General features: G+C 31.3%; 1 protein-coding gene across 1 annotated transcript; it reads right to left on the bottom strand.

Annotated features, from left to right (window-relative positions):
• Positions 1-529: 529 nt before the first annotated feature.
• On the bottom strand, positions 530-21,661 carry LOC139515093 (CAP-Gly domain-containing linker protein 1-like). The gene is made up of 2 exons (XM_071304654.1): positions 20,839-21,661; positions 530-924 (listed from the first exon to the last, which is right to left on the bottom strand). Exons 1-2 carry the CDS (start codon positions 21,638-21,640, stop codon positions 530-532), a joined length of 1,197 nt encoding a protein of 398 aa, XP_071160755.1. The 5' UTR covers positions 21,641-21,661.
• Positions 21,662-21,916: the final 255 nt, after the last annotated feature.

Consider the following 21,916-nt stretch of genomic DNA (forward strand, 5'->3'; position numbering starts at 1 on the left):
ATTAGTGATATATACAAATCAGCCATAATATTTCTATGAAACAGAAGACGCTTTTTACTTGCCACCTTGCTCAATTGCGTTGGATGACACAAGCCAAAATTAAGGATAATTAAGCATGAAAAATTAAGAGTGAAAGTTTCTTTTTGTCAAAACAGTGAAGGTCGAGGTAGAGTTATAATAAAACAAGAGTTTAACAAGACCACAGTACCCGAAGAAACTTATTTCAGAAACTAACATTGATAGAAAACGTTAATTAACTCCTTACTTTGTGTTTTTACCCTTACATGACATGAAAATTAAAATGTTTCTCCAATGGGATCTGGATTAAATCTGGAAATAGTCGTGCTCATTGTGTAGAATATGGATGCCAATGATTTTAATAATTTTAACATGTAATTCTTGTACAGAGAGAAGTCAGCAAGGCTGCAAAGAGTTGCTAGCTTATTCTTGTGAATAATTACTTAATTAATGGTTTGTTATCATTATTTTTTCATTATTTAACCAGTAGAAAACAAAACTGAATAACTGTTTATCTAATTTTTATAACAGTCAAACACGAATAAGGTCCTTCAATTTCTTCATTGCTGGTCATTGAAGCATATAAAGTGTCTCCAACATCCATTTGAACAACAACTGTACCAGATCCTGTGTGGTATGTATGGGATGTTGAACTTTGGATGTCACCGCTTACAATTACTCTTGATAATGAATTGGTGTTTTTATACATAAAATATTCGAAATAATCCTTACCATCGTGCGCCATAAAGACAGAAAAGATATAGATTCCGGATTTGTCACACGTAAACTTTCCCGTGTTTTGGAAACCTGATAAGTCGGTTATGCCAATAGCTGTTTTTATTGACGGAAATTTAATTGTTCCTGCCTGGGGTGTCGCGTCTTTAACAAAACATGCAGTAAGAGCAACTGAAATATAAATATGTCCGATCAGTATTAAGAAAACCAATAACCGTTAAGTTGCGGAAATACATGCTTCAAAAAGAGTGTTAGCTGTGTTTGTTTGTTTTAAAATTACTGACATCTAAACGTTAGACAGTAGAATAAGTTTTCAAAGATAACAAAAAAATGTTTTAAGTATGTGAGGTACACAAAACTAACATATTGATGCTGATGATTTGATTTTTATTATAGAGTAGAATTGTGAAATAATAGTCCAGCAGATAGGTGAATAATTGTGCACTTTGTGTTAAAAGCATAAAATTTGGTAGAAACATAGTTTAGACCATTCTAAACAAAATTAGATATGGAGGCAAGCTTGATTTGATCCACTTCCGGTTTTATCATCAAAATGGCGGACATGCATTTGATAACTGATTAATGGTTACCCAGCAGATAGGTGAACAATTGTGCACTATGTTTTAAAAGCATAAAATTTGGTAGAAACAAAGTTTGGACCATTCTAAACAAAATTAGATATGGAGGCAAGCTTGATTTTATCCACTTCCGGTTTTATCATCAAAATGGCGGACATGCAATTTCTAACTGATTAATGGTTATTCAAATCTCACAGCTGGTAGCCAAAGTTTGCTGTGTAGACTATAATGTTATTGTGTATTCATGGTTTGAAATAATGTATCATTTCTTTGAAACCCTCGGGGTATTTTATTTAGAAATTTGTCACTTCCGTTAAAAATATCACAAGTAAACGTAATTTAGAGACAAAATACATATGTTTGATAAAAAAAAAAGCAATGTTGTCCAAAAAAAGGTTAAATATCCTTGACCATTGATATTGTTCGATCAAACATCAGCATAACGAATCGTTCGATTAATTGCGTAATTGTGGTGCCGACATTCAGAGTACTAACATGGGTTGCGTCCAATATTGTAGCGGCTGCAAAGGGCTACGTAGATGTATGACTATTGAACGTGTAGCTAGCCTAGCTTCAACATAGATATAGATAGCAGCTAGACTAGCTACTCGTTCAGTAGACAAACATCTACGTAGCACTACGTAGCTGCTACGATATTGGACGCAACCCTGGTCTCTCATAACGGTGTATACTCTTGTGACACCTTTCAATACCATTCATGTATCCCCTGATTTTTATCACCTTAACCAGCGATCTATGCCACAGTGTCGAATACAGTGAATGCATGGAAAACAGGCAATGCATATGCTTTTTCTTGTCCTAAAAAGTTAGCAAGCTCCTGAATTAAAATGTGAGGGCCCTCATGGGGTTTTTGATTATGTGATTACTTGGCCGTTTTTTTAATGATTATTTGATTATTAAGCCAAATATTTCATGATTATTTGATTACCTAGGACTGTATTTTTAGTTTATGATTATTTGATTACTAAAGATAAGCAAATATTTAATGATTATGTGATTATATTGGCAAAAAAATGGTGATTATGTGATTACTAGGACCCCCCCCCCCATGAGGGGCCTAAAATGTATACGAATTGGTTTCCAGTCCCAAAGCAACCCATAAATATCAGCTGCATTGTCACAATGACATGAAACAAGTACTAATACATCGGTAACAACTGTAGCAATAATTCTCATCTCGAAAATGTGTTCATCCATCTGTTAATTTGACAGAAAAAGAATGAGCTCTGTTTTGTTTTTATCTACACGTGAGAAGCTCTATCAGTTTAGTGGTTAGCATGATTGCCTTTGACAACGTCTCCTTGTACTGTCAATCTTTATATTGTCTACAATAGTTACATCTTGTCAATGGTTCTAAAAAGTAAAATCACAAAAATACTAAACTCAGAGGAAAATCAAATCGGAAAGTCCCTTTTCTATTCAACGAACGACGAATAGTATCAACAACTCCTGAGGGAGCTATATCTTTAATTGGTATACAGAACAAGCAGTTCGTTGCTGTCTTCAAGAAATTGATTTCCTATCTCTTCTACCACAGAACCTACATCATGGATAAACGACATTTGAGCTCTTAGTTTCTGCTCATGGTCAGTTGTGTTCTCTTCATCAAGAAATCCATATACGAGTGTCCCCTCTGGTATCTTTCGCCCCTCTTCTCAAACTCTTTAGCATGTCTTGCCATTTCTTGTCAAGCTGCCATCCATCTTCGCAGGGCTAATGGGTTATCTGTTAACAGTGCCTCCATCCGACTTAACAACATGTTTATTTCATGTGTTCTGTCAGACAGTGAGCCATTATTTCTAAGTGCATATGTTTCTTTAGATTCATGATGACGGATCTTTGGAGAGTTAACGTTAAGGATTCGTTTGTAGCTGTTAAATATAAATATCCAAGCAATCGTTAGTTTTTCCTGCTTATAAGAGTCGGTTGTTATATATTGTCCATACAACAACATACTAACAAGAGCTACAAGAGATCTTAGAACATAATTCTGCATTTAGTTTTAGTCAAAGGCATCATCACCTGCTTTCTGAAACGAGGCTTCTATATTATCTTTGAAAGCAAGTTAATTCTCTTTCCCTTGTTTTTATTCCCGAATATCAGGTAAATAAGCAAGCATTAGATATAAGAAGTTGTATGAGTGCCATTGAGACAAATCTCCATCCATGTCAAACATGTGAAAGCTCTCTCACAGGCAAACAACCCATAATTTTAAAATGTAAGAAGTCAATTCTTTTATCTTGAATTATGAACTCCGTCTTCAATGTCAACATCTAGATTCCTTATTCGCCTATAGTAAAAACCTGACATCTTGAATCCTGGTTCTAAATCTTCTTCGGTTATGGAATCTTCATTGTAGCTGATGATGTCAGCTAATGCGATTCCATGACTTATTCGTGCGTCTCTTCCTTATTCAGTCTCATCTTCACTAGAAACTTTTGATGTCTGTCGATAAAGATAAGCAAGACATTGGACATGATATTTCGTTTCTTGTACAATGAGGTCCCCAGCACTGAGCTTCTCTAATAAAGTTGTGTACTAAAGCATTTGTACGCATTGACGGTGTGGGTGGGTTTCCAGCTCCGATTGGTTGTTTTGTTTACATATCATCTGTATCCTTTTGGTGTCTTATTTTAGCTCTCTTTAGTTCTGTGTTTACATGGCAGGTCTTATGCCATGTGGCATTGTTTTTGTACGTAGTACGTGGAAGACCCCTGCCATTATATTGTGTATACAGATGGGTCGTAGACGGTAAACATGGAAGTTCTTTGTATTTAACGAGATTTCCAGCCAAAGTAAGATATCTAGCACCAATATTGATACAATTTGAGGGTGTAGGGCTTGGCAGCTATTTGTCTGTCATATTTTGACAAATTATAGATTTAAAATTGAGAATAGAAATAGGAATATATCAAAGAGACAACAAAGAGACCAAAGAGCAGACAATAGCCGAATGCCACCAATATGTGTTCTATGCAGCGAGAAATTCCTGCAACCGGATGTGGTCACCAACTGGTCCCTATACAAATGGTGTACTAATTCGGAGTAAATGGATGTCACACTAAATTCCAAAGCATATACCTGGTCTTCGATTATCTGATGCCTCAATAAGTTTAAATCTTTAAGAGCTCATCTTTCAATTGTTATTTAGACTCTTGATTTATCGAAGTGTATGTCTATCTTCTTTCAAATGTAATAATGAAACACCAGACACAAGTTGGTTCCTTTTTCCTTTTTCCTTTTTCGATATTCAAATTTTGAAAATATTACAAGTCCAAACTGAATTTTTTTTTTCCTTCAAATTTTTTTTTCCTCAAAATTTTTTTTCCTCAATTTTTTTTTTTCCTCAAAAATTTTTTTTCCCTCAAAATTTTTTTTCCTCAATTTTTTTTTCATCAATTTTTATTTCCTCAAAAATTTTTTTCCTCAAATTTTTTTTTTCCCTCAAAATATTTTTCCTCAAAAAGTTTTTCTTCAAATTTTTTTGTCATTGCCTTATTTGTTTTCTTTTTCCTTTTTCGATTATCATCCTTATTTGATTTCCATTTCCTTATTCGATTTTCATTTCCTTATTCGATTTTCTTTTCCTTATTCGGTTTCTTCTTCCTTTTTCAATATTCATTTCCTTTTTCGGTTCCTATTTCCTTATTTGGTTTCTATTTCCTTATTGGATTTTCATTTCCTTATTCGATTTCCATTTCCTTAATCATTTCCTTATTCGGTTTCTTTTTCCTTTTTCAATATTCATTTCCTTATTCGGTTTCTATTTCCTTATTCAGTTTCTATTTCCTTATTGGATTTTCATTTCCTTATTCGATTTCCATTTCCTTATTCGATTTTCATTTCCTTATTCTGTTTCTTTTTCCTTTTTCAATATTCATTTCCTTGTTCAGTTTCTATTTCCTTATTCGGGTTCTATTTCCTAATTGGATTTTCGTTTCATTATTCGATTTCCATTTCCTTATTCGATTTTCATTTCCTAATTCGGTTTCTTTTTCCTTTTTCAATATTCATTTCCTTTTTCGGTTTCTAGTTCCTTATTCGGTTTCTATTTCCTTATTGGATTTTCATTTCCTTATTCAATTTCCATTTCCTTATTCGGTTTCTTTTTCCTTATTCGGTTTCTTTTTCCTTATTCGGTTTCTTTTTCTTTTTTCAATATTCATTTCCTTTTTCGGTTTCTATTTCCTTATTCGGTTTCTAGAACCTTTTTCGATTTTCATTTCCTTATTCGGTTTCCATTTCCTTTTTCGATATTCAAATTTTGAAAAATATTACAAGTCCAAACTGAATTTTTTTTTTCCTTCAAATTTTTTTTTCCTCAAAATTTTTTTTTCATTAAAATTTTTTTTTCCTCAAAATTTTTTTTTTCCTCAAATTTTTTTTTTGCTCAAAATTTTTTTTCCTCATTTTTTTTCCTCAAAATTTTTTTTCCTCAAATATTTTTTTTTCCTCAAAATATTTTTCCTCAAAAAGTTTTTCTTTTAATTTTTTTTTTCATTTCCTTATTCGTTTTCTTTTTCCTTTTTCGACTATCATCCTTATTCGATTTCCATTTCCTTAGTCGATTTTCACTTCCTTATTCGATTTTCTTTTCCCTATTCGGTTTCTTCTTCCTTTTTCAATATTCATTTCCTTTTTCGGTTTCTATTTCCTTATTCGGTTTCTATTTCCTTATTGGATTTTCATTTCCTTAGTCGATTTTCACTTCCTTATTCGATTTTCTTTTCCCTATTCGGTTTCTTCTTCCTTTTTCAATATTCATTTCCTTTTTCGGTTTCTATTTCCTTATTCGGTTTCTATTTCCTTATTGGATTTTCATTTCCTTATTCGATTTCCATTTCCTTATTCAATTTTCATTTCCTTATTCGGTTTCTTTTTCCTTTTTCCAATATTCATTTCCTTATTCGGTTTCTATTTCCTTATTCAGTTTCTATTTCCTTATTGGATTTTCATTTCCTTATTCGATTTCCATTTCCTTATTCGATTTTCATTTCCTTATTCGGTTTCTTTTTCCTTTTTCAATATTCATTTCCTTTTTCGGTTTCTATTTCCTTATTCGGTTTCTATTTCCTAATTGGATTTTCGTTTCCTTATTTGATTTCCATTTCCTTATTCGATTTTCATTTCCTAATTCGGTTTCTTTTTCCTTTTTCAATATTCATTTCCTTTTTCGGTTTCTAGTTCCTTATTCAGTTTCTATTTCCTTATTGGATTTTCATTTCCTTATTCAATTTAAATTTCCTTATTCAGTTTCTTTTTCCTTATTCGGTTTCTTTTTCCTTATTCGGTTTCTTTTTCCTTATGCGGTTTCTTTTTCCTTTTTCAATATTCATTTCCTTTTTCGGTTTCTAGTTCCTTATTCAGTTTCTATTTCCATATTGGATTTTCATTTCCTTATTTAATTTCAATTTCCTTATTCGGTTTCTTTTTCCTTATTCGGTTTCTTTTTCCTTATTCGGTTTCTTTTTCCTTTTTCAATATTCATTTCCTTTTTCGATTTCTGTTTCCTTATTCGGTTTCTATTTCCTTATTCGGTTTCTATTTCCTTATTGGATTTTCATTTCCTTATTCAATTTCCATTTCCTTATTCGGTTTCTTTTTCCTTATTCGGTTTCTTTTTCCTTATTCGGTTTCTTTTTCTTTTTTCAATATTCATATCCTTTTTCGGTTTCTAGTTCCTTATTCGGTTTCTATTTCCTTATTGGATTTTCATTTCCTTATTCAATTTCCATTTCCTTATTCGGTTTCTTTTTCCTTATTCGGTTTCTTTTTCCTTATTCGGTTTCTTTTTCTTTTTTCAATATTCATTTCCTTTTTCGGTTTCTATTTCCTTATTCGGTTTGTATAACCTTTTTCGTTTTCATTTTCTTATTCGGTTTCCATTTCCTTTTTCGATATTCAAATTTTGAAAAATATTACAAGTCCAAACTGAGTTTTTTTTTTCCTTCAAATTTTTTTTTCCTCAAAATTTTTTTTTCCTTAAAATTTTTTTTTCCTCAAATTTTTTTTTTTCCTCAAAATTTTTTTTCCTCAAAATTTTTTTTCCTCATATTTTTTTCCTCAAAATTTTTTTTCCTCAAATATTTTTTTTTCCTCAAAATATTTTTCCTCAAAAAGTTTTTCTTCTAATTTTTTTTTTCATTTCCTTATTCGTTTTCTTTTTCCTTTTTCGATTATCATCCTTATTCGATTTCCATTTTCTCAGTCGATTTTCACTTCCTTATTCGATTTTCTTTTCCCTATTCGGTTTCTTCTTCCTTTTTCAATATTCATTTCCTTTTTCGGTTTCTATTTCCTTATTCGGTTTCTATTTCCTTAATGGATTTTCATTTCCTTAATCGATTTCCATTTCCTTATTCAATTTTCATTTCCTTATTCGGTTTCTTTTTCCTTTTTCAATATTCATTTCCTTATTCGGTTTCTATTTCCTTATTCAGTTTCCATTTCCTTATTGGATTTTCATTTCCTTATTCGATTTCCATTTCCTTATTTGATTTTCATTTCCTTATTCGGTTTCTTTTTCCTTTTTCAATATTCATTTCCTTTTTCGGTTTCTATTTCCTTATTCGGTTTCTATTTCCTAATTGGATTTTGGTTTCCTTATTTGATTTCCATTTCCTTATTCGATTTTCATTTCCTAATTCGGTTTCTTTTTCCTTTTTCAATATTCATTTCCTTTTTCGGTTTCTAGTTCCTTATTCAGTTTCTATTTCCTTATTCGATTTTCATTTCCTTATTCAATTTCAATTTCCTTATTCAGTTTTCTTTTTCCTTATTCGGTGTCTTTTTCCTTATTCGGTTTCTTTTTCCTTATTCGGTTTCTTTTTCCTTATTCGGTTTCTTTTTCCTTATGTGGTTTCTTTTTCCTTTTTCAATATTCATTTCCTTTTTCGGTTTCTAGTTCCTTATTCAGTTTCTATTTCCTTATTGGATTTTCATTTCCTTATTTAATTTCAATTTCCTTATTCGGTTTCTTTTTCCTTATTCGGTTTCTTTTTCCTTATTCGGTTTCTTTTTCCTTATTCGGTTTCTTTTTCCTTTTTCAATATTCATTTCCTTTTTCGGTTTCTGTTTCCTTATTCGGTTTCTATTTCCTTATTCGGTTTCTATTTCCTTATTTGGTTTCTATTTCATTATTGGATTTTCGTTTCCTTATTCGATTTTCATTTCCTTATACGATTTTCATTTCCTTATTCGGTTTCTTTTTCCTTTTCCAATATTCATTTCCTTATTCGGTTTCTTTTTCCTTTTCCAATATTCATTTCCTTTTTCGGTTTCTATTTCCTTTTTCGATTTTCATTTCCTGATTCAGTTTCCATTTCCTTTTTCGATATTCAAATTTTGAAAAATTTTACAAGTCCAAATTGATTTTTTTTTCTCCTTCAAAATTTTTTTTCCTCAAATTTTTTTTTCCTCAAATTTTTTTTTTCCTCAAATTTTTTTTTCCTCAAAATTTTTTTTCCTCAATTTTTTTTTCCTCAAAATTTTTTTTCCTCAAAATATTTTTTTCCTCAAAATATTTTTCCTCAAAAAGTTTTTTTCGTTTCTTTATTCGTTTTCTTTTTCCTTTTTCGATTATTTATAGTATAACTAATCGCCGTATTTGTATATCAAAAATAAGACATCGCGTGACCGAACGACCCATGGATTAAACGAGCTGATATTGATGTCTCGGGATGATACGAAATATGATACGGATTTTGCCATGTATTATACGCTTTATCATATGTTTCAACAGAAGAGTATTATATGAACTGTTTTCTGTTCCATAGCACTGGGTTACCTTCAGTTCTACTTCTGTCTTGTTTCAAAGGCCTTAAAAGAACTGCTCAATTACTAATCCGAAGCACCTTGGTTACCTTACAATTTGCGTGCTGTTGTTTTAAAAATACTTTGTTTATTTTTGTATTTTTTATAGTTGCATTTAGTGTGCCAAAAATATGAAAACTTGACGTTCGTGACGTCACATACAATATGAAAACGACGTTCGTGACGTCACATACAATATGAAAACGACGTTCGTGACGTCACATACCAAACAATGACGTCATTAAACAAAATTTTGAGGAAAATTTTTCATAAACAAAAAAAAAATCCAAAACTGACTGTAAAAAAAAAAAAAAAAAAAAAAGTAGGGGTGTGATAAAGGGTAGGGGTGTGATAAAGGGTATGTGATAAAGGGTAAGGGTGTGATAAAGGGTATGCGATAAAGGGTGCGCACCAAAGTTGCGCGATACGGATTAAACAGCAGGCTATTTATCAAACATGCAAAACTACTGTATTTACTACTAAACATATGATAAAAGGATATATTGACCTGAAAGAAGTATATTGACTGAGAACGTAGTCCGAGGTCGATATACTTCTTTGGGTCGATATATCCTGTATTGACCTCATACAAAGGCTATATTTGTTATATTATTAATTTCCGACCATATTTGTATCAAAATCGTCATTTGATTTTGTTGGAATTTTATAGATATCATATTGTCTCCTTAACAATACAAAATATTAGTTGTTATTTCAATTGCTTTTTTTTTGTTTGTCATCTTAAGTATTTGAAGATTTTTTCCGTCAAATAATCGATCACAGATATCATCTGTTTCAAAACGTTAAGATCGTTTAACAATATCCTGAAATTCAATACATGACGTCACAAAGTTTATCGGTTTTTATATTTTCTAAAAATAACCGTGCAATATGCTTTTTGCCGTACAATATGCTTTTTGCTATCCGCCGTTTTCTCTCTACCTTCGAAAATATAGTTTAACATGTGACTATCCCTAAACGAATCAAATTTGTTAAAATATACAAATTAATAATATTATTCCGTATCATGTCTTTGTGACGTCAAATACGTTGACCCGGCCTTAATAACTTTAACCCTGACATATCAGCGACGTCATAATGTTTGAACCGACGTTAATAACTTTGACCCGAACTTATCAAGTCATCTTTTGTGTGCTGGTGAAACAAAGAAAACACTTCCGAAACACGCAAATATAGCCCGATAAATCGATTATCAGATTATCTGCATATTGATATTGTAAAATATAAGCTGCTTGACATTATATGAAGGCTAGTTGATCTCGTTCGCTACGCTCACTCGACAAAAAGCTTCATATTATGTCTCGCAGCTGATATTTTACGATATCAACATGCAGATAACCTGATAATCGGTACTTATTGTATGACGTCAGAGAGTGAAATAACCACGTTTATTTCACATGTGAAATTATCGGTTTTTATTTAACTTGGAAATCAATGTAATTCATTGCAACCAATGTAATAACATTCCTTATTCGGTTTCTTTTACCTTATTCGATTTTCATTTCCTTATTCGGTAACTTTTTACTTATTCGGTTTCTATTTTCTTATTTGGTGTCTATTTCCTTATTCAATTTTCATTTCCTTATTCGGTTTCTATTTCCTAATTCAATTTTCATTTTCTTATTCGGTTACTTTTTCCTTATTCGATTTTCATTCCTTGTTCGGTTTCTATTTCCTTATTGGGTTTTTATTTCATTGTTATAATATTAGATTTCCATTTCCTTATTGGGTTTCTATTTCTTTATTCAGTTTCTATTTCCTTATTCAATTTTCATTTCCTTATTACTCTTTATCGTTAAAAAAGGGTTCACCAATTCAGACAAAAATGAGATCTTTCTAGTATACAATGAAAAACGAACTGGAAAGTCTATATGAGACATCAAAATGTTGTAACAGTGGCGGATCCAGAAGGGGGTTTCGGGGGCTGGAACCTCCCTTTTTCGGCCGATCAATGCATTTGAATAGGGACATATAGTTGGAACCCGCTCCCTTTTTAAAATGGCTGGATCTGCCCCTGTATAAGATGTGCATTTATAAGCTGTTTCGTAAGAACAAATGTCCCTACGTAACAATACATGATAGATTATGAAATGCCAGCGTATTCCCGATTTTCATATTACATGCCCCGTTTTTTACTCCTTTTACAGAAGCGACAAATGACAACCTCAGTAGCCAGGTCAATAATTTTCTATATATAGATCGGAATTCCTTCTAGTTATTTAAAAGACTCTGATTAATATCGGTTAGGGAAATTTTTTCCGGAACTTTATATAAATAAAAAAAGAATAGGATATAGATAGCAATTATCGTGACTAAGTGATGAAAACATCGGGTTATTCAATAAAATATGACTTATAGTGGAGGGGGCATTAAGTTTTTCCAGCTTTGTCTGTGTGTATGTCCGTACGTCAAGAAATTAGTTTTTGTTCTTTTATCTTGAGTTTGCCTCAACAAAATGTTAAGAAACTTATACACAATCTGTATTACAACAAAATACAGATCACATTTGAATTTTGGTGGCGTCATTTATACCATTCTAGGGTTATGCGCCTTAACAAATTAAAAAAAAATACTGATTTTTGTGTTTCCGTTTTCTTTCATAAGTTTGCCCGACATCAAAATCAAGACATATACACAATACATTTGCAGTAAAGAAACAGCGTCTTTATTGCTGTTCTCTTGACAAATACATTGAGATCTTTTACACAGAGAAATCATGCTCGTTTCAATGAAAGTTGAAAGACAGTCCCTAGCACCGGTTTGAGCAGAATTGTTTGCTAAAGTCAATATCGTCACAGTTGTATGTGGCATAGAAGACACACATATGCAAGGCAATATGAACAATTTAATATGAACAGCTGGCAAAGGCTACTTGGCAAAATGATTGCCCGACTATTTCACTTATACATTAGTATAAAACGAGACACATTTAAAGTGAAATACAGGGTAAGTTACTAGAGGTTGTATGTATATATATAATCCCTCAAAAATGAAGTTTTAGGTGGTATGTACATATGATTAACTAAGAGTGTTCCGTCCTGCCTGTCGGTTTGTCCATAGATCTGGGAAGTACTAGAACACTACATTATGTAGGTGGTCTTTTTAACGGGCACAGAAAAAAATCCATCATACTTGTCATTTTTACCGCGCTGAAGTACGTCCATTATTCATTATTCATTATTCAAAATTCAATAATGAATAATGAACTAGTTCACTATTCACTATTCAATGTTAAGTAATGAATGATGAAATAGTTTAGTTTTCATTATTCAAGTTGGAGCGGTGAATAGTGAAATAAAATAACTGACACTGTAGCTAAATTCCGTATTTTTAAATTCGTCATTTTAGTGTTATCAAACGATCATTCAAATTATTATAAAAAAATACTCTGTAAATCTTTAATTTCATTTATTTATTTAGTTTCGGAGGATATAAACTTATGGCTTTTTCTTAACAATTTTTAAAAGAAATTCCATGTATGAACAACCTGAATACCAAAACATATATATATATATATATCAAAATTAAAATACTCTACGTTGTCTTTTTTTATTTTCTCTGGACCTTTGCTATTCTTCATCCTCTGATTAAAGATATAACAAGTTGATTGTGCAGCAATGACCATTAGAGGGGTCACGGAGGACCTAAATGACAAAACACGCGTGAAAATTAAGGAATAGCCAATTTTGAATAATGAAATGGATATTTTGAATAATTGAATGGACTGCTGTTACCCTTCAGCCCCGAATAATAGATAAACCTTATAACTCATTCGTAAGCTTATTAAGAGAGGAGCAAAAGGTATATAGTCAATATGTTCCGCAACGCATATAAGAGGAGTACCGACGGACTTAATATCGAAATACGCGTGAACATTGAGAAATAGCTTATTTTGTATAATGGAACGGACTGCTGCAACCCGTCAGCTGCTAATTACGATAAAAATTATACACCAATAAAAAGCTTATTGATAGAGAAATACCCTGATTATAAACAATATGTGCGGCAATGACCATTAGAGGGGTTACGGAGGACCTAAATGCCAAAACACGCGTGAAAATTAGGAAATAGCCAATTTTGAATAATGAAATGGATATTTTGAATAATTGAATGGACTGCTGTGACACTTCAGCCCGTATTTACAGATAAACTTTATACCTCATTCGAAAGCGTATTAAGAGAGGAACAAAAGGTATATAATCAATATATTTCGCAACGTTCATAATAAACGACATTGTGTGTACTCGATTATGCTTTCAAACAACCGTTGCAAGTAGTAACCGTTGCAACGAACGGTTTGTGATTAAGATTTATTTCCCTTGAAATTGCACAGACATAAACAAGCTAAAAATAAAATATTTTCATATTTTTTTCAAATAATCGCCTGTTATACAGATACAACAGTTTAAATTGAATAAGTTGGCAATTTTTTGAAGTAGGCTTTCAAAACCATGATAGAATAAGAGCTATTTTAACATATAAAATCGGCCTTATTGAAAATGTATATTATGATAAACATAAATACAAAACCTATTTTAATACAAATGTGTAACAAGGACTGTGAAGGTCTTTTAAATTCACAATTCTAATACAACAATTGGATGTTTTAATAGCCAGTCAAGGTCGTTAAAAACTTCTAGTTGTTGTATTACAACTGTGAAACAAGGACTGTGAAGGTCTATTAAATTAACCAATTGTGAGTTTCCACTTAAACATAGTACAACATATGCGTACTGCATACGCGAAAGCTGAAACTATGCATTTTATTAGAAACAAATACATATTTAAGATAGATTAAGTCCGATGCCTCGTGTTAAGAGAAAGTCATGCTCTTTGTACGTTAAGAACCCTTACAACAACTCTTTGAGGGGTTCGTAGGTTACCTGATGCAAGGCAAAATTCATGTCCCTATCCAATATACCCTCATCTTCCTGTGGCAGTCAAAATTTCCCTGATCATCATCCCGGATGGCCTCAATTATTACGAGACCTACCTATTGTATTTATTGTTAAATTGTTTTCGTCCTGAATATTCATGAAATATTTGCCACTGAACGTTGAGAAACCAACAATCAATCAATCAATATATTTTCAGCATTTTCAAAATAAATCGTAATACACACGTATGCGATATTTAACCAATAAAGGTGGAAGGAAAGCTTCAATTAAAAGATCGTTTATAAGATATTTAAAGAATACAATGTCAGTACAATTTAATTAATAATTATTCTAGTCTTTTTAATTCTATGATGATTAATTATTTAGTCTAGGATGCATGATTTCGTTTATTATTTGTTTTTGGCTTTGAACTAGCTGTTAATAACTGGAAAAACTCTCAGATATGTACCAGGCCACGTACACTCTGTGTTTTAGCAAGGTGTATTTCTATTTGTATCTCATGATCTGAGTTAAGTCAGGCTTAAGTCTTTTTCAACTGATTTTTATAGTTCGCTCTTATGTTGTACTGTTACACCACTGTCAAAGTTACATGTTTAACGCCGCCACATTATGTATGTATATGTGCCTATCCCAAGTCAGGAAACTGTAAATTAATTCAGTGGTTCTCGTTTGTTGCTGTGTTACATATTTGTTTTTCGTTCATATTTTGTACATAAATTAGGCCGTCAGTTTTCTTGTTTGAAATTTGTTAGCACTTGACATTTCGGAGACTTTTAAAGCGGACTATGCGGGATGGGCTTTGTTCAATGTTGAAGGCCGTACGGTGGTCTATTATAGTTGTTTATTTCTGTGTCATTTGGTCTTATGTTGAGAACACATGCACTTGCCTCAGACAAGTGCCTGTGGTGGAGAGTTGTCTCATTGGCAATTATGTCATATCTTCCTTTTTATATTGGTGTTTTTCATCGACGACAGAATAGGCAAATATGTCTTATTTATCAATAAATTGTCAGTTACTTTTATTTGGAATGCATTTCAAGAAAAGTTGTTGATAAAATAAAAACATGAGAAGAGTGTCCTTTTCTCACTGAGTCAATGCAAAATCTCAGGTTTCCAATCATCAAAACAAAATCTTTTGATGAAACGACCGAAATTTATTGTTTAATATTTAATGTCTAATTTCAAAATCATGCAAGAAATAATTATACAATGAAATTAACACAAATTTGACACGTTAACGAATATAGATAAGAAACAAAAGAATAATACCAATACCAATCACAAACGCAAATCTATATTTAGAATATTAAAGTCATGTCAACTCAGTTCGTTTAAGGTCTGTTTGATTCATTCTCTTATGTACCACTAAATAATTTCATAGGGAATCATAAACAAAGTGTTCTAGAAACGTTGAAATCGTTATCAAATAAAACGTGAAGCTAGGTTTTTTGCTGATATGCATTTCAATTCTTTTGATGTTATCATGATGAATGAAATGACCTCATTCATTAAATGATTTCTCCAAAACAGCACCAACCGTTGAGTTACGTACCAACCGTACCAGATACGTAGCAAATCGGGAAACCTCTAGTAGAAGAGTACCGACGGACTTAAATATCAAAATACGCATGAACTTTGAGAAATGGCTTATTTTGAATAATTGAACGGACTGCCTTAACCCATCTGCTCATATTATACACCAAATTAAAGCCTATTAGCAGCCGATTAAAATAGCAGCCACTTCAGTTTTTCAAAATTTGAATATCGAAAAAGGAAATCGAAACCGAATAAGGAAATAGAAATCGAAAAAGGAAAAAGAAAACGAATAAGGAAACGAAAAAAAGTCTTCTGAAAAAAAATTTGAGAAAAAAAAAATTTTGAAAGAAAAAAATATTCAGTTTGGAATTGTAATATTTTTTTAAAATTTGAATATCGAAAAAGGAAATGGAAACTGAATAAGGAAATAGAAACCGAATAAGGAAATGAAAATCGAATAAGGAAAAAGAAACCGAATAAGGAATGATAATCGAAAATGGAAAAAGAAAACGAATAAGGAAACGAAAAAAAATTTTGAAGAAAAACTTTTCGAGGAAAAATATTTTGAGGGAAAAAAAAATTTGAGGGAAAAAAAATTGAGGAAAAAAAAATTTTGAGGAAAAAAAAATTTGAGGAAAAAAAAATTTTGAGGAAAAAAAAATTAGAGGAAAAAAAAATTTGAAGGAAAAAAAAAATTCAGTTTGGACTTGTAATATTTTTCAAAATTTGAATATCGAAAAAGGAAATGGAAACCGAATAAGGAAATGAAAATCGAAAAAGGAAATAGAAACCGAATAAGGAAATAGAAACCGAAAAAGGTAATGAATATTCACTGTGCTTAAACGGCTGTGGGTAACTTAAGTTACCCACAGCCCAAGATGGCGGACTCTAAACTCGTTGATATTTAATTCATACAAAATGTACCTTTTGCGACGTTTTTCATGCAGAATGTAAATATTTATAGGATTATTGAATAAAGAAATGATTAACAATTACCACAAATTTGTTAATAAAGAGTTTACTAAAGCGCAAGGTCAACTTTAAAAAATGCATAAGATGTCCGTAACTTTTTTATCGAAACTAAGCAGACTGTCCGTAACTTTATTTTTAGATGTGGGTAACTTTTGTTTTAAAATTTAAAAAATTATAATTTCAACAATTAGAAGACAATTAACATCATATTTGTAACCTTCGCGACCGTTTACACTACTCATTCACCACCAAATGTGATTTTATTAACGCATCATACTTACACCACAGAAGTTATATGTTTGCGGTTTACCTTCACCTCTGTTTCTTTCTATGTGTATTTTGATGAATACTCTTTGACGCGGCTCGGTATTTATACATCCCACCAGTTAGTTATAGTGTTATGATTTTTTGAATATGTTTCCTAGTATGTTTTTTTTTCTCTCTTTGTATGTTATCAGGGGTTGTTAGACTTTTAAATTACCCTGTTGTCCTACGTAGTTATTTATATTTTTATATACTATGTCGAATTGTTACACTATGTTGACTGCTCTTTTCCTTTTATTGTCACTGACTTTTACCTATTGTGTCTTTTAGTTTTATTCAGTTTAATGAGATTTAATGCAACTTGCATACAAATGAAATATGCAGCTAGCTGTAAAGCTAGGTTTATTCATTTATACAAAATGTGCTTTTTTTTTTTTTTTTTTTTTTTTTTTAAAGTTTTCCCATTTACTGTAAATTAATCTTGGCCAGGGTGCCGCAATATCACCGTGCGCAACGTCCCAGTGTGTCCAGATTGACACCCCTTTTATTTTACTGTCAATGCTGATGGGATTTGTTTTTGTGGGGATGAGAGAAAAGTGTTTTTGGCTATTTCAAAAAGACGGAAAAAGTTTGTGCACTTAAGTCTCGTATAGTCGCAATTTGGGTTTCCCTCCAAAAATCCCGGATTCACGCTACCCTTGTCGTTGCTGGCAGAAAATCAGTAAGTGTATACATGCTACATGTATGTGTAAAAAATACTTGTGTAGTCTACTTGTTCAAAAATTCAAACGAACAATGATGTTTCAACAGTTTATCTGCTATGATCGGAAACAACCCTCCGAACTAGGCGATTCGGGTACACCGACGTTATACAAAATGAGACCCGAGTTTTGCGGATTTATCGTGATTTTTTTCATATTTTCCCAATTTTGTCTTCCATCGATACAATGAATTATATCATACTAGACATCTACTTCGTTTTGTGAATATGTATTCGATGCAATCTCTATCATCAGTTAAAACATTACAACCGTGTATGTCGATTCTTTGAAAGTTACGGACATCTCTATTGGTATGCTGAAAAAAGTTACGGACAAGTTGTTTTGAAGTTACGGACAGCCTAAGTGTTTTTTTAAATCGTGCTGTGATCGTTTATTTTGTAGAATTTAATCACCTTTCCAGTTTAGGGGTTTCCCTAAACGATTAATACAACTTTTAAATTCAGTTGTTTAATTGATGCATTCGTGGTATTGTTATTCTATAGAAGAAAAGTATCTAACCGACGCAAGGCGGCTCCATCTTGGGCTGTGGGTAACTTAAGTTACCCACAGCCGTTTAAGCACAGTGAATATTGAAAAAGAAAAAAGAAACCGAATAAGGAAAAAGGAACCGAATAAGGAAAAAGAAACAGAATAAGGAAATGGAAATTGAATAAGGAAATGAAAATCCAATAAGGAAATAGAAACCGAAAAAGGAACTAGAAACCGAAAAAGGAAATGAATATTGAAAAAGGAAAAAGAAACCGAATTAGGAAATTAAAATCGAATAAGGAAATGGAAATCGAATAAGGAAACGAAAATCCAATTAGGAAATAGAAACTGAATAAGGAAATAGAAAGGGAAAAAGGAAATGAATATTGAAAAAGGAAAAAGAAACCGAATAAGGAAATGAAAATCGAATAAGGAAATGGAAATCGAATAAGGAAATGAAAATCCAATAAGGAAATAGAAACTGAATAAGGAAATAGAAACCGAATAAGGAAATGAATATTGAAAAAGGAAAAAGAAACCGAATAAGGAAATGAAAATTGAATAAGGAAATGAAAATCGAATAAGGAAATGAAAATCCAATAAGGAAATAGAAACCGAATAAGGAAATAGAAACCGAAAAAGGAAATGAATATTGGAAAAGGAAGAAGAAACCGAATAAGGAAAAGAAAATCGAATAAGGAAATGAAAATCGAATAAGGAAATGGAAATCGAATAAGGATGATAATCGAAAAAGGAAAAAGAAAACGAATAAGGAAATGAAAAAAAAATTAGAAGAAAAACTTTGAGGAAAAATATTTTGAGGAAAAAAAAAATTTGAGGAAAAAAAAAATTTGAGGAAAATAAATTTTGAGGAAAAAAAAATTGAGGAAAAAAAAATTTTGAGGAAAAAAAATTTTGAGGAAAAAAAAATTTTCAGGAAAAAAAAAAATTTGAGGAAAAAAAATTTTGAGGAAAAAACAATTTTGAGGAAAAACAATTTGAAGCAAAAAAAAAATTCAGTTTGGACTTGTTATATTTTTCAAAATTTGAATATCGAAAAAGGAAATGGAAACCGAATAAGGAAATGAAAATCGAAAAAGGAAATAGAAACCGAATAAGGAAATAGAAACCGAAAAAGGAAATGAATATTGAAAAAGGAAAAAGAAACCGAATAAGGAAAAAGAAACCGAATAAGGAAAAAGAAACCGAATAAGGAAAAAGAAACCGAATAAGGAAATGGAAATTGAATAAGGAAATGAAAATCCAATAAGAAAATAGAAACCGAATAAGGAACTAGAAACCGAAAAAGGAAATGAATATTGAAAAAGGAAAAAGAAACCGAATTAGGAAATGAAAATCGAATAAGGAAATGGAAATCGAATAAGGAAACGAAAATCCAATTAGGAAATAGAAACCGAATAAGGAAATAGAAACCGAAAAAGGAAATGAATATTGAAAAATGAAAAAGAAACCGAATAAGGAAATGAAAATCGAATAAGGAAATGGAAATCGAATAAGGAAATGAAAATCCAATAAGGAAATAGAAACTGAATAAGGAAATAGAAACCGAATAAGGAAATGAATATTGAAAAAGGAAAAAGAAACCGAATAAGGAAATGAAAATCGAATAAGGAAATGGAAATCGAATAAGGATGATAATCGAAAAAGGAAAAAAAAAACGAATAAGGAAACGTAAAAAAAATTTGAAGAAAAACTTTTTGAGGAAAAACATTTTGAGAAAAAAAACAAATTTGAGAAAAAAAAATTGAGGAAAAAAAATTTGAGGACAAAATTTTTTTGAGGAAACAAAATTTTGAGGAAAAAAAAATTTTGAGGAAAAAAAAAATTTGAGGAAAAAAAATTTTGAGGGAAAAAAACATTTTTTAAGATAAAAAAATTTGAAGGAAAAAAAATTTTGAAGGAAAAAAAAATTCAGTTTGGACATGTAATATTTTTCAAAATTTGAATATCGAAAAAGGAAAAAGGAAAAAGGAACCAACTTGTGTCTGGTTAATGAAACAGTAGTGTTCACCATGCATATCAATTGAATTTTAATTATCTCCAAAGAAATAAATACCTGATTCTATTACACCCTTTCTCTCACTTTTTTGCAAATTAAAAGTCAAAATTTTTCTTGAATTTTGACATGAAATTTCGACCGGAAGTTAACCAAACTCATCCAAATTGCTGCTTCAGTAACACTGAAACCCATCTAATACGATTCAGATCAATTAAAACATCAGTTCTTTTAGTTTAAACTAAAAAAAATTGAAAGAGAATTAAGAAAAGTTGATATTTAAACATGCATCCGCCATTTTGGATTTTACCGGAAGTTAACTATATTTCCAGCTTGCCTCCATATCTAAAATTGAATAGTATAGATAGAAGTATGATTGAACAAAGTTTGGTGCTTTTAACACGAAGTGCACAATTCCTTCATATATTGCACCTATCTGCTGGACTATAAGAAATCAGATATAACTTAACCAATGGCTAATATGTAAAAGAACGGTGATTTGAAGTTTACCTTTCTTAGATGTGTTATGGTTTGAAATATTTACCATCTTGAAGTCGGTGTATGACAGAGGTGTTTGATCTTTGTGATCACATTGTAGACACCTTCAATATGGGAAGTAACGCTTTTGTAACACCTTTTTTCAAATCTTATTTTATCTATTTGGTCTAATGGTTATCTGAGTAAAATCTAAACTTTTTCTTAGGCTAAACACTTACCGGTTTCATTCATATAATCCAATTTTGTCTCAAAGTCTTTAAGTTGGCCCATAATCTGCGTTTGGTTATGTTCTGAAGCATAAAGACGGGTTTGTAATACATTGCTTTGTAATCCTACAACTGATAAGTTATGTTCTATCCTCTTCTGAAAGGCTTTAGACTGATTTAATAACGCATGAAAATCCTGACTTCTTGAAAATGTATTTGATGACAAAATTTGTTGTCGCAAACCAATATCAGATACTTTGGATTGCAATGAAAACACATCATCTTGTAAAACTGTTATGTTACTTAGGTCTGACGCAGAAATATAATTTGAAGACATACTTAATTCTTGTTTTAGATTAACCGTCTCATTTTGCCAATAATCAGTTTTACTTTTCAATAGAGCATTGTCCAGTTTCAAAGCTTCATTGTCTTTTTGAATTGAAGTTATCGAACTATTCAACACCTCAGCTGTATGTTTAAGACTATCCTGATTTAGTTGCAACTGCTTATTATTATCCAACAGACTATTGATTTCATTTTTCAGATATGCAATAGCTTGTGACTCAGTTGCATTATAACCGGCTTGCAGTTTAGTTACTTCCTGTTTCGTTGCTTTCAGTTCACTCTGAATTTTAAGAACGAATGCTTCCATCTGCGAAAGTGACTGTGTCTGTACCCTCAACGCATCCATCAAAATTAGGTAATGATTATCGACTACGCCGTGTCCCCCACCGGATGATATATCCGTTTTGTTTGACAGTAAAAATCCACAGGAACCTGCAGCTAACAAAAACACAATCAGATACCCAACCATGATGATAGGTTCTATCACTTTCTGTTGATTGTCTGCGAAATGCTTATCATTTCATACCTAGTACAATAAGTTATCAAAGCAAATGATTTCAGTGACATAATTTCATATATTTATATTTCTGATTTCATTGAAGGTTTGCAACTGTTTATATTAATTACATCGTTAAATAGGACAAGTTATTGTTAAGGTTCAAAGGAAAGTTCTGATTAAAGGAGAATCACCTAGATTTTGGATACTTCTTATATTAATGTTTATGGTAACACAATAAGTTTTTCC

The sequence above is a fragment of the Mytilus edulis genome, chromosome 3 (assembly GCF_963676685.1).
Source record: "Mytilus edulis chromosome 3, xbMytEdul2.2, whole genome shotgun sequence".
NCBI lineage: Eukaryota > Metazoa > Mollusca > Bivalvia > Mytilida > Mytilidae > Mytilus > Mytilus edulis.